At 54.3% G+C, this 12,395-nt stretch overlaps 1 protein-coding gene across 1 annotated transcript; it reads right to left on the reverse strand.

Moving 5' to 3' along the window:
* Positions 1 to 2: 2 nt before the first annotated feature.
* On the reverse strand, positions 3 to 7,723 carry Chrm4 (cholinergic receptor muscarinic 4). Its single transcript, XM_057781906.1, has 2 exons — positions 7,584 to 7,723; positions 3 to 2,472 (listed from the first exon to the last, which is right to left on the reverse strand). Exon 2 carries the CDS (start codon positions 2,438 to 2,440, stop codon positions 1,004 to 1,006), a length of 1,437 nt encoding a protein of 478 aa, XP_057637889.1. The 5' UTR covers positions 2,441 to 2,472; positions 7,584 to 7,723; the 3' UTR covers positions 3 to 1,003.
* Positions 7,724 to 12,395: the final 4,672 nt, after the last annotated feature.

Here is a 12,395-nt window from a genome sequence, read left to right on the forward strand (position 1 = left end):
AAAAGTTCCTTCCCAGGGAGTTCGCCATAGAGTTTTGTTGGGGTTGGGGTGGGGAAAGACGGGTTGAAGGGAGTTGAGGCCCACTAGGAAGTGCTCCCAACAGCTCAGGAAAGAGCAGAGCCCCCTGGGTGTCATCTCTCCCGGGAACCACAGGGCTGGGCTTAGGGAAGAGAACCCAGATGCCTCACCTAGTTAAGAGTCTTGGTCCAGGCTCCTGCCAGTCTGGAGGGTTCTCACCGGGGAGATGAAGGTGCTTGCCTCACCTGCACCATCACCAAGTTCACCCCCCCACACCACACTTTCTCTTGGGCCTCCCTTCTGCAGAGGTAGAGGAGAATACTGCCCTTCGTTTGAAGCCTATGGGGGGGCGGTGCTCTTTACAGTAAGATTCACTACTGTTTGACCCAGTCTTGGTCCCCTGTAGTCTGTATCAGCTTCTTAGCTTGGTTTCCCAGTTGCCCCATCCAGATGTGACTGCTGGCCAGGGAAGGGGCCAAGTGTCAGTGGGCACCTCAGCCTGGCTGAATCTCTCACCCTGGAGAGGGAATTGGGGGCAGGGAAGGGCCGAGCCTACATGCAGGGGGAGGGGGTGCAGGGAGGCGGAAAGCACCGATGACAGCAGAACGGGGTGCCCCACCCCTCCAAGCCTGGCTCCTTTGCTCCTGGCCTCTGCTCTCCTATTGGTTCTTCCATCTCCGCTGATGGCCTTGACAGGGCCGCTGCCCACTCCAGTCATTGTCCTCCATCCTCCTGAGGCAGGGTGACAGATAGGGGCCAGGTGGTGCCAGTTCAGACCGTCCGGGGCTGAGCTCCGGGCTTTGGTAAAGATCTACCCTCCAAACCCAGCGAAGAGCTTCTTGTGCCTCACTGTAAAGAGACCTGTTCTCTTTAGCAGATGCGAACTCAGAACGGGGCCGCCTACTTGCTCCTCCACAGCCGGTGAGCCCGTGTGGTTCCCCGGTACACACTCATGACACCAGCACCTCCTAGGGCACCTGCCTGTCTACCTGGCTGTGCCGATGTTCCGATACTGGCACAGCAGGAGGTGCCGGAAGGTCTTTTTGAAAGTTGCATTGCAAAGTGCATAGCAGGCTGGGTTGATGGTGCTGTTGACGTAGCAGAGCCAGTAGCCAATGGACCACACCCTCTCAGGGATACAGCTCTGGCAAAAGGTGTTCACCAGGACCATGACATTGTAGGGTGTCCAGGTGAGGATGAAGGCCAGCAGGATGGCAAAGATGGTCCGAGTCACTTTGCGCTCGCGGGCCGCCATCTGTCGCTTCTTCCGCACCTGGTTGCGAGCAATGCTGGCGAACTTTCGGGCCACATTAGCTGCTGGGCGCATGCCAGCTGGAGTGGCCGGTACAATCTCGATGGCTGTCACACACTCATTGCCTGTCTGCTTGGTGACAATCTGAATCTTGGACCATTTAGAAGCTGGGTTGAGGGTTCGTGGCTGCAGGGTAGGGGCGGGCAGGGCTGGTGTGGTGGCCTCTGTGGTGGACAGCTCTGTGGGTGGCCGTTCCTTGGTGTTCTGGGTGGCGCTGCCCGAGCTCGACTCATTGGAAGTGTCCTTGTCGGTCACTGGGCGTGGAGGCGGGGGCAGGGCTGGCGGAGGGGCCTCTTCTAGCTTCCCGTTGCGCAGTTCCTCTCGAGAAGCGCCCCCTGGTGGAGGTTTCTTGATACTCGGCTTCATCAGGGGGCTCTTGAGGAAAGCCAGAGTCTTGGCCTTCTTCTCCTTGGGGCCCTCAGGTCGATGCTTGTGGACTCGACTGCGACTTGCGAGTGAGATGTGAATATACAGCACCGTCATGATGACCACGGGCAGATAGAAGGCAGCAATGGCTGTGCCAAAGGTCACTGCCGGGTTGGACAAGAACTGGATGAAACACTGGTTATCAGGCACTGTCCTCTTGCCCACCACAAACTGCCAGAACAAGATGGCGGGGGCCCAGAGCACAAAGGACAGGACCCAGGCAGCCGCAATCATGAGGCCTGCCATTTTAGTAGTGCGGCGGGCAGGGTAGGTGAGGGGTTTGGTGACGCAGAAGTAGCGGTCAAAGCTGATGATGAGAAGGTTCATGACGGAGGCATTGCTCACTACATAGTCCAGGGCCAGCCACAGGTCACAGACCACCGCGCCCAGGGGCCAGTAGCCCTTGATGATGTACACGGTGTAGAGGTTCATGGAGAACGCACCTATGATGAGATCCGCGCATGCCAGGCTGAACAGAAAGTAGTTGTTGACTGTCTGCAGCTGCCTGTTGACTTTGATGGACAGCATCACCAGGATGTTACCCACAACAGTCACCAGGCTCAGTGAGCCTGTCACTGTGGCGATGAACACCATCTCCACTGTCTCCAGGTGATTATGGGTGGCCGTGACCAGGCGCACAGACTGATTGGCTGAGCTGCCATTGCCAGGTGTGAAGTTCGCCATGCTGAGCCCAGCTGGGTACAGGTGGGCAGTGGCTGGAGGGGAAGGAGACAGGAAGGGGTGAGTTGTTGAAGAGGATGAGGGGCCACATGGCAGGAGGAAGGTCACCCGGGAAGAAGTTAGGGCGCTCAGGCACACTGTCCCGCAGTGTTCACTCATAAAGTGAGTAGATCTGAGAGCCTCCTGGAGGCCCCGCGCTGGCGTCAGCTCAGGGCTGAGATCAGAAGCAAATGAAACACTCATGGTTCCCATCACAGAACGGACAGCCCAGTTTGGGGAGAGAAAGAAGCGTGAGGAAAGGAAAATAAGACAGAGAAGGGTAACAGAAGTGAGTCAAGACAGGAGAGGGGTTGTTCCTTGCGGATGATCATGAGCCTCCCGGGAGATGACGGAACAACGACAAGGAGACGGCCATGCGAAGAGTTGTGGCACATAGCCGGGACAGGGACAGGTCAGTATATGGAGCCCAGGAAAGCAAAGGCAGTGTGAGGAATGTCCCAGACTGCAAGGTGGAGACAGAGAGAAGTGTTGGATCATTCGCTCCCTCACTCATGTCCTTCCAAGCCTGCTTCTCGGGTACCGAGGATTGTGCCCAGCACCACACACAGTAGACGTGCATGCACAGACCACACGCGGTAGACGTGCACCACACGCACAGACCACACGCGGTAGACGTACACCACAGACCACACGCGTAGACGTGCACCACATACCACATGCGGTAGACGTGCACCACAGACCACATGTGGTAGACGTGCACGCACAGACCACACGCGTAGACGTGCACCACACGCACAGACCTCTCGGCCACATAGTCAGCCCTGCTTGGCCATTTCTTTTCTTTCGTCTTCCTTCCTTTCTTTTCCCTTTCTTTCTTTCTTCCTTCTTTCCTTTTCTTTCTTTCTTTCTTTCTTTCTTTCTTTCTTTCTTTCTTTCTTTCTTTTCTTTCTTTCTTTCTTTCTTTCTTTCTTTCCTTTCTTTCTTTCTTTCTTTCTTTCTTTCTTTCTTTCTTTCTTTCTTTCTTTCTTTCTTTCTTTCTTTCTTGAGATAGGGTCTTACCTAACAGGCTGACCTCAAACTCACAGAGTTTGATCTTCCTGTCTGTCTCTAGAGGGCTGGAATTAAAGGCATGTACCACCACAACCAGCCACTTGGGCGTGTCTTAACCAAATATGGCCGAGCTCTGGAGACTTGTTCTCGACCCCCTCATCTACACTGCAGACGCAGGCCACAATGCAGGAGCGGCGTCAGTGGCCGGCATCAGCAGTCTCCTAAATTCCTACATTCTGTGACAGGCATCGTCATGACGAACCTTGAGGAAACGGGCACAGGCGTGTTAAATAACCTCTGCAGTTATTTAAATAAATGGGGTTCCGTGTTTCCTTGATGTCCCGTTGCTGGTAGAGTGCATTTGAGGGGCAAAGAAGATGGTCCTAGAACTAAGACACAGGACCTGATGCCCTCAAGAGAAGGGAGGTGAGGTGCGAGCTGGGACGCCAGGAGAGGAGTAGGGAAGTGAGAGGATTCAAGCTCTGCGTTGCCTCCCCAGCCCAGCCCCAGGGGATGCGTGGGCACTGCAGGGTAGTGGTGGGCTCTCAGCGCCCCAGGGCTCCAAACACAAGAAATCAGAAATGTAAAGGACCCAGCAGCTGAGTCCTCAGAACCCAGGCCAGTCTAACCTCCCCTGGGAATCATCCTGCAGCCAGCCTCTCAGAGTTCACATCCCACACAGAGAATGACCCGGCTGAAGTCCGACAAGGCCCCTCCCGAGTCTGCTTCCCTCCCACCAGGCTCCCTTCAGCTCTCCCCCCCCTTCCTCTTCCATACATGTGAGGGAGGCCCACGCCCAGCACACTGTGCCAGGGCAGCCGCTCAGCCCAGCCTCCTTCACACCCGCCAACACACAACCATTCCACATACGCACACAGGCCCCATCTCAGCCACACGCAGGTTGTATACGCAATTCTGTGCGTCTGTCTGTGTGTGTGAACGAGGAAACGAGGGTACAGCAGCCGGCTGTGGAGGAAGACGCACCCAGTCTGCAGCCTGGTTCAGTAGAGGCCAGCAAGGCCTAGCTGGACTGTCTGAGGAGAGCCATCTGTCCTCCTAGGTCTTAACTCCTTCATTTACAAAATAGAGGATCTCGTCCCATCACAGTCTTTGAATAGCCAGGTGATCCTGTCAGCGCCACAGTTTGCTCTCCAACTGGAAATGGTACTGCGGGCTGCAGGCACATGCTAAGCTTGGCCCCAGTCCTCCAGCGCCCCCCTCCCCCGCCACAGAAGACACAGGACCCTGCCGTTAACTTCAAAATTAAATTCTCCTACTCTAAATCCTTGGGTCAAAGAAGGACATGAGGAGAGGGGGTAATGATGCCTCCAAGGTCACCCAAGGAGTCAAGGGTAAGACAGATGGGTCCTTCTAAGAGTCTCCACAGCGTCCTTCAGCGCCAAGGACCCTAAAATGGAGCTCCAAGCATCAGTTTAGAACGGTAGTAGCATCAAGCTGAGCCACCTTTCCCAGGACACTTGCTGGCAGAGGCAGGCGTAAGAGCCAGGAGGGAGACATTAGTGCATACCAAGGAAAACCTCACTACTCTCTCAGGGCCAGACGAAAGCCAGCAGCCAGCAGGTTAGGAAGCAGGTAGGGGTGGGGAGAAGGCGACATAGGAAAACACAGCAAAAGTCTTGATTATTGAGTGTTAACCTGAGTCAGGAGCCCCTTGGAGCCTTTCCTATAGATGGTCACGTTTAATGCCTACAGCAGCCAGAAAAGGCGTTGCGCTATTGCGAGCCTCGTCTTACAGAGGAGTTTCGTGTTAATGAACTCGGTGAAAGCCATCCCGTTCGAGAAGAGTTGGGTCAGGATTACCACCCAAAGACACTCTCTGATCTCCAAGGTACCTCCCAAACCACACCAGAGAGAAGCCCATCAGATGCGTCTCAGGCGTGGAACCCTCATATTCCATCCAGCTTGGGTTTGACCTTTTGTCCTCCTGGAACCAGACACAGCCTCAAGTAAGTGACCAGATGAATGCTGGGTGGCTTGGTTTTCCCGGGCCCTGCCAGATGCAGGTTGGGTAAAATCCAGTTTTCTCAATTCGGTCTCAGTTTTCTTTCCGGACCTCTCTGATTCTCTCTCAGACGTTCACACTGCAACACCCGTGGACACAATTTTCCCAGAACCCGCCCCAACTAGATCTGGGAAGGCTAGCAGCCGTCGCCCTGACCTGTGCGCACCGCTAGATGGCAATGTCGGTCCCCGGGTGCCAGATCCGGACCCCGAGTTAGTGTTCGCCACGTCCCCAAGTCCCAGTGCAAATCGCGAATACAGAAAAGCCTCAGGGCAGGGCTTCTTTTACAAGGGGCCAAAGGGAAGAGAACACCGACAGACTCCGTAGCTCTAAGCCGCCACAAAGGTTCCCTAGGTTTGACCGGGGGCTCAAGGATGAGAAACTTTAGGGCGTCGGGATTCCATCAGCATCTTGCAAGGCACCCATCAAGAAACGTGTAGGTGGGAACGCGAGTGCAAGTTCTGTTTGTGTGTGACTCCGAGAGTGCGAGTAGACACTCGTAGCTTCCTGCATGTGCCAGTGTGCGCACCGCCACGCCTGGATACCGGTGTGCCTTTGAGCGCGTGAGCATGCCAGCGCCATGTGGACACGTGCATGTGCATGTGTGTGCGTGCCTAAGGTGCTATGGGCTGGCCCAAGCTCACGGCTTGGGTCGGTGTACCTGCGAACTTGTGTGAAGAGCAAATGCTGGACCATCAGCGAGTGACCAGTCACATCCAAAGCCTATGGCGGGAACGGCCGGGAAGCGCCCGGCCTGTGGGTGGGGAAAGGGTCGAGAAAAGATCAAAATTTTGGTTGCGAGGAAACCCTTACTTTGGAACCACTATCTTAGTGGCCTGGGCGCCTGGCCCTGTCTGCATTCTCAAGAATAGAGAGCACGCAGTCCCAGCCGTGGACTTCTGACGAGAAGTCTCTGCGATAGTCGCCCAATCGAGCCATGAGGGTCACTGGGCTCAGTTCAGAGTACCCCACGCATTGAAGGCAGGGCAGAACCTCCAAATGGGGAGCCCAGCCGAGGTTCACTCTTCAACCCGCACCCGCTGGAAAGGCCCTATCTAGTCCCATCAGTCAAAATAGGCACCGAGTTCACAAGCCGTGGACTCAAGTATACCTAAGAGGCCACCTCAGGGTTTATTACCCTTTGCCCACCTCGCCTCTCCTCCACGTCTGGGTTCCTCTGCGTCCCGGTCGAAAGGGCCAAGATTCTCGGATGCCCCGCCCTCCCATCAACCCCCCTAGGCACGCAGTTCCTGTAGTCTCTGGGCGTGGGCTGTGCTTCTGTGGGTCCTCGAGCCCCTTTCCCTGCTGGGGACAAGACGGGAAAGGGTGCTTTGGGCGCCCGTGGGGTGGCTCGTGGGGTAGGTTTTCGACTATTAAGCGATCATTTTAGGAAAGCTATGGCCACAGATCTGTCCCTGGGGCGGAGAGAAACCTATGTACTTAAGGGGAAGGGAGAGGGGCGCAGGATATTGGGCCAAGTCATTGTGCCCAACACTTCCTCTGAGAGCTGGGAGGGTGGGGAACCAGGAGACTATCTCCCCGGATGGGTAAACGCAAGGTTTAGTCCTGAAGAGGAGGAAGGGTGCCAGGAGAAAACAGGGGTGTTTTCCGTCGGGGCTCAAGGTCGCGGACAGAGGACTCTACTGGCTAGAATGTGCTGGTAGATCCGGGTGGGCCAAGGTGGTAAGGGAGGGCGGAGGGACGGGCGGGAAAAGGGCGCCTTGGGCTTCTTCTTCCGGCGTCCTATAGAGCAGCCAACCGGAGGGAATGAGGGAGTGTGGGTCCTGACCCGACGGTTGCCTGGCTTTAGGGCTGGGTCTGTGGGCTGAAACTCTTCAGCCCCTAGCCTCCTGGATGATCATCAGTCTCTGGAGGCGCACCTGGAGAAACCTTTCAGAGACCCAGAGCCCTTCTTTCAAGAGGGCCCCCCCAACCTCTGAGCTCCCCGGTCCTTCTGCACCGCGCTTGACACTTGCGGGGGTCTGGGAGCCACCTCTGGAGACCCCCAGTGGGTCCCGGGGCCTCACATCGTTGTCTTGCACAGGAGCCCCTCGCCCCCGCGGAGTTACTCACCCGCTGCTTCTGTCTTGGTCCGCTGGCGTCGGACAGACGGCGGGACAAGCTGGAGGCCTCGCGAGTCGGCGAGGTGGGCGAATGGGCCGTAGACCGGGGGCGGGGACGGGGTGTCAAGGGGCGGCCCCTGCTTCGCCTGCAGCTCCTGGCGCTGTGGCTCCGACTCGCGCTCACGCTCGCACTTTTCCCCGAGCCGCGTGATGTCACAGGGAAGCAGCCAATCGTGGTGGGACGCACCGCCCGCTCGGGGCCGGTCACCCAGCGGCGACGCGCGGGGGTCACCACCAGGAGCGTTGGACACCCTTGTTGCTTGCACCCCTCCCGGGAATTCGCCCGCGACTCGGGGCTCCAGCACCATGGGCACCGCCCACAGCCTCCAGGGCGGATTAGCCTCGGGCGCTGCCCTCCGGGGGAGGGGGTGAGGGGGGTTGTCGGCGTTGTCATGGGGACAAGGCGCCCCCTCGCGGGCTGGGGAGGAACAAGGCGGCCAAGTCTGGCTATGCGCCCCGCCTCCGCCCTAACCACACACTCCGGACCCCAAAGTGTTTTCGCGCCTCTCCATGGCTTCAGTCCCTCCATTGTCCCGCTTGAGGTTTAAACCGCGGTCTTGAGGGTTTGGTCCCAGCAGCAGGTGGTGTGTGGCGGGGCGGATTCGGCCAACATAGTTCTGTCGGGGCAGAGGGCTGCTTGTTGGCCGACGGGCAGTCAAAATATTGGAGCCGTCGGGGCCTGGGGAAGAGAATAAGAGGGCAGGCGAGCATCTACGCTGGCAGACCTTGTCCCTCTCCAGGCCCGGAAAGGGACGCGCACCAGTTGTGAGACCGAAAATGGCACGAGCCTCCTATCCAGCCGCGACACGAGGAATGAGTCCCTCGCTGCCGACGAGGGGAAAGCCAGGTGCCCAAGGTCACCCGGGACAGAAGAGATCCCCCCCCCCAATCCGGGTCTTTCAGACTGCTGCAACTGTGTTAGGCTAAGGCCCAAAGTAGACAGATTCAGCACCTCGGACAGCTCTACCGTGGGCTTTGCCCACAGGTCGAGTTGCTGGTCCCGCAGCAGCGTTTCTTCCTGGGTCAGCCAGGGTTGGACGCAACTCTTCGGGCCTGGGCCCCGTCACCCACAAAGCTTCTTGAGTGTCAACAGCCAATCCTAAGCCAGCTGACTCCTTTTCTTGGAAAAACCTGAGACCCGCCTCTCTTTTACCCTCCCACAAGAACCGGTAGGGACTGCGGAGGTGGGGGAGGAGTGGCGATGGCGGGAATAGCTTTGGAGAAACAAGAGTTAAAACAAGAGTTAGGGGTTTTGTGTGTGTGTGTGTGTGTGTGTGTGTGTGTGTGTGTGTGTGTGTGTGTGTGTGTGTGATAAGAGGTGGGGAGCTGAGCTAAAGCCGGTGAGAGGGATTTACTGCTGAAGAAGTGGAGGTCTGCTCTGATGAGAGTTGAAGGCTAGGGCTGGCTGGGTGGGACGGTGTGAGAAGCCATCTTTCTCCCCACGGGCGCTTTGGTCTCCCACGATCCTCATAAGTACTATTGTTCTTGACCCCACTTTATAGATGAGGGGCGGCTCAACTGAGGCACATGAAATCAACTTCTTCCACTTGGTCATATCCCCCTCTCTGGGGCCCAGAAGAGTGGAAGTGTGTGTATGGCAGAGGGCAGAATGGTAAACAGTCACAAGAAGAAACAAGCCGGGTTTGTTAAGGACAGAAGGTTCCAGAAACCAGAAATGCCTACAACCACTGTCAGGCAGTCACCTGCTAATCCAGAGGCTTGGGCTGTTACCTCACCCACCCACATCTCAGCACTCACAGATAAACCCTGGAAAGCTGAACTGGAACTGGGGAACCCAGTTTAATCTATCTGTTCTTTCTTTGACCTAATGGCCTCTGAACATTTTCCTTATCTCTTAGGGACTCCCAGTCCTTTCCCTGCTGATAACACATCTGTGATATGTAAGGTGCACTGCAAAGGCTCCCTGCTGAGGCGGCTCTGGCTCTCCCTGGGCGTGCATCCTTCGCCAGGTAGTAGAGGTGGACGAGGCATGCTCACATTTGATATTTGAACTGCTTTATCCCAAGCCTTCTTCATGTCCTTTCCCAACCAGTTAGAGAGCACGTCCAGACCCATTCAGTTCTCCTACGCCTGGACTTCCGTGCTGAAGACGGCGGATGTATATGCCTCGGCTTAGTCGCGTGGCCCAAGGTAACTGAAGGAATCACTTCATGGTTTTTGGAGGAGTAGATCATGCACACTTAGCACATGGTTTACACTCAAATTCAGTCTCTATTGTCAAACCAAGGCATACTTCTTCCTGTTTGTAGTAGTAGTAGGTGGGAAAGAGTATGTTGGGGGTCATTCAAGGGGACCAACAAGAAGCACTGGAACTCAGGGAACACGGCTGCAGCTGGCAAAGCCCCAGAGACTACTTGACCTGAGGACTTCATGCTGTTACTGAGCACTGCTGGCGTTGTCACCACAACCTCATAATCTTTGGGTTGGATGAAAACTCTGGGGGTTCCAGTCCCTCGCTGCTGCTCAAACTACAGTGAGTGACTTTCTGAGCATTGCTGCTGGAGCAGAGTAATGATGCAACCACCACTCTTAGAAAGAATTTAGACCAGTAGAAATGTTAATAAGGTTAAGAAGTTTTTGTTAATGGCTTTGAGGTAGAAAATCTTGGGGAACAATTTAAAGTTTAGAAAGGCATAATTTTAAGAGCTGAGGGAGGGACTCATTGAGGTCAGGGGATAAAACAAAGGCAGCCTGGCCATTGCCGGCTGATGTGCCTTTCTTGCTAGGCCGGGTTGGTGATGAAGGTGATGGTGAATTCCTTGTTCCCGTTTCTGCCCTCAGCTTCCTGATCTGATAGAATAAAAAGAAATTATTGGCCGGGCGGTGGTGGAGCACGCCTTTAATCCCAGCACTTGGGAGGCAGAGGCAGGCGGATCTCTGTGAGTTCGAGACCAGCCTGGTCTACAAGAGCTAGTTCCAGGACAGGCTCCAAAGCCACAGAGAAACCCTGTCTCAAAAAAACAAAAACAAAACAACCAACACAAACAAACAAACAAACAAAAAAAGAAATTATTGGTGAGTGGACATGCACCCTGAGGATTTAGAAATGACTGTTTTTTATATATGCAACTTTGGATTTGTGATTCTTTTAAGATTTTTCATAAGATTATTTTTTGAGATAAAGTGATCCATTCTTTGTAACCACAAAATGCAGTCTGCCAGTAAAAGAACTGGCTGAGAAAAATACCTTGCAAGTAAGGCAGTGGTTGCATACACCTTTAATCCCAGCACTCAGACTCAGGCCTACCTCTGAATTCGAGGCCAGCCTGGTCTACAAAGTGAGTTCTAGGACAGGAAGAGAAACCCTGTCTTGAAAAACAAATAACAAACAAAAAAGAAAGAAAGGAAGGAAGGAAGGAAGGAAGGAAGGAAGGAAGGAACGAACAAAGGAATAAAGAAAAAGGAAAAAAACCTTGCTTACACCCTGTTAATCTTTATCAAGCTGCTTGGGCATGAATGCATGTGGGTTCTTGGGGATAATTTGTTTTTCATCTGTAACACATAAAATATTTAGCCACGGGAGGGACAAAAAAAACATTTTAAAAACTTATATTCATTGTAATCATTCACTTAAAAATAGAATGTAATCATATAATTTTTACACTGCTTGAAAGATTTTGCTGGGGTATATAAGCTGTGAGGGAAAATTAGGAAGAGACAGAAGGGAAACATCTGGATAGAAAGGAAAGAAATAGATAGATGACACACCCTAAAGGTGTGTGTGTTTTCCTTTTTTGCCAGCCCCAGAGTTAAGTTTTGCCTCACTTGCTGGCCCCAGAGAATTTTTACTTCCTCAGAAAAGTCGAGTGATTAGTTCAATGGCTCCATGGGCCCCCTCAATCCCTGAGCTGCTGAAGGCTGGTTCTCGTGGCAGTGGTAATGTGCTTTGCAGTGGGGTCCTTCCATCCTTCAATATTTAGCTCAAATCCCTCTCCCTTAGAGGAAGGCCAGTTTCACACCTGTGCTCTGTGTGAGTTGGAACAGTTTGAGATTACAGGGCTAAGAGTAACTTGAAGCAGTCCCATAGTGCACTCCTGCAAGGGAAATGGGAGTTCAGAAGAGGCAAATCTGTCCTAAGCCACAGCTAGCCAGTGCCTACCGATACAACTCACCGACAGAGCACGAACAGAGTGCACACGCTGCTCACGCGTGTGTGCTCCCACGCAGCCTCACAGGTGTGTTTTACTTGCTTGCCCACTTTTGGTCTCATCTCTTTGGAACAGAACCTGCGATTTTCCCCCACCTCCACCTCTTCCAGAGGACCTGAGTGTCCTACCTGTGATTTCCTATTAAGAGGCATAAGGCCTCTCTTACTTTCTAAACAGGCTTGGCATGTGAAGAAGCCAAAAGCCACGGACAGCGCAGGTCTTCCAGCCAACCACGGCACATTCCCAGAACTTGTTGCAGTGGCCTCCAGGACTAGAGAGCGCAGCTTTTGGTCCCACAATCATCACTTAGGCCCATGGTCCTGGATAGGGAACAATTAGGATGACTTCCTCCATTGTTCCACTGAGAGGTTACTCCAATCTCAGCAGGTTCCAGGAAGCAACCCTCAAGCAGTTGACTTGGGCTAATGGGTGGGAGAAGATCCCACTGCTAGGTTCACTGAGATGCCTAGGGAAGCCAGGCTGCCCAGTTTGGTGCATTCCACATCCCAGTCCCAAACCTTCTCCCTCCCCCGTCTCCGCGGAAACAAGCAGGAGCCTTGCGAGGGGCATGTCATCATTTTAATGATGTAGAT

Source organism: Chionomys nivalis, chromosome 9, assembly GCF_950005125.1.
Source record: "Chionomys nivalis chromosome 9, mChiNiv1.1, whole genome shotgun sequence".
Classification (NCBI taxonomy): Eukaryota; Metazoa; Chordata; class Mammalia; order Rodentia; family Cricetidae; genus Chionomys; species Chionomys nivalis.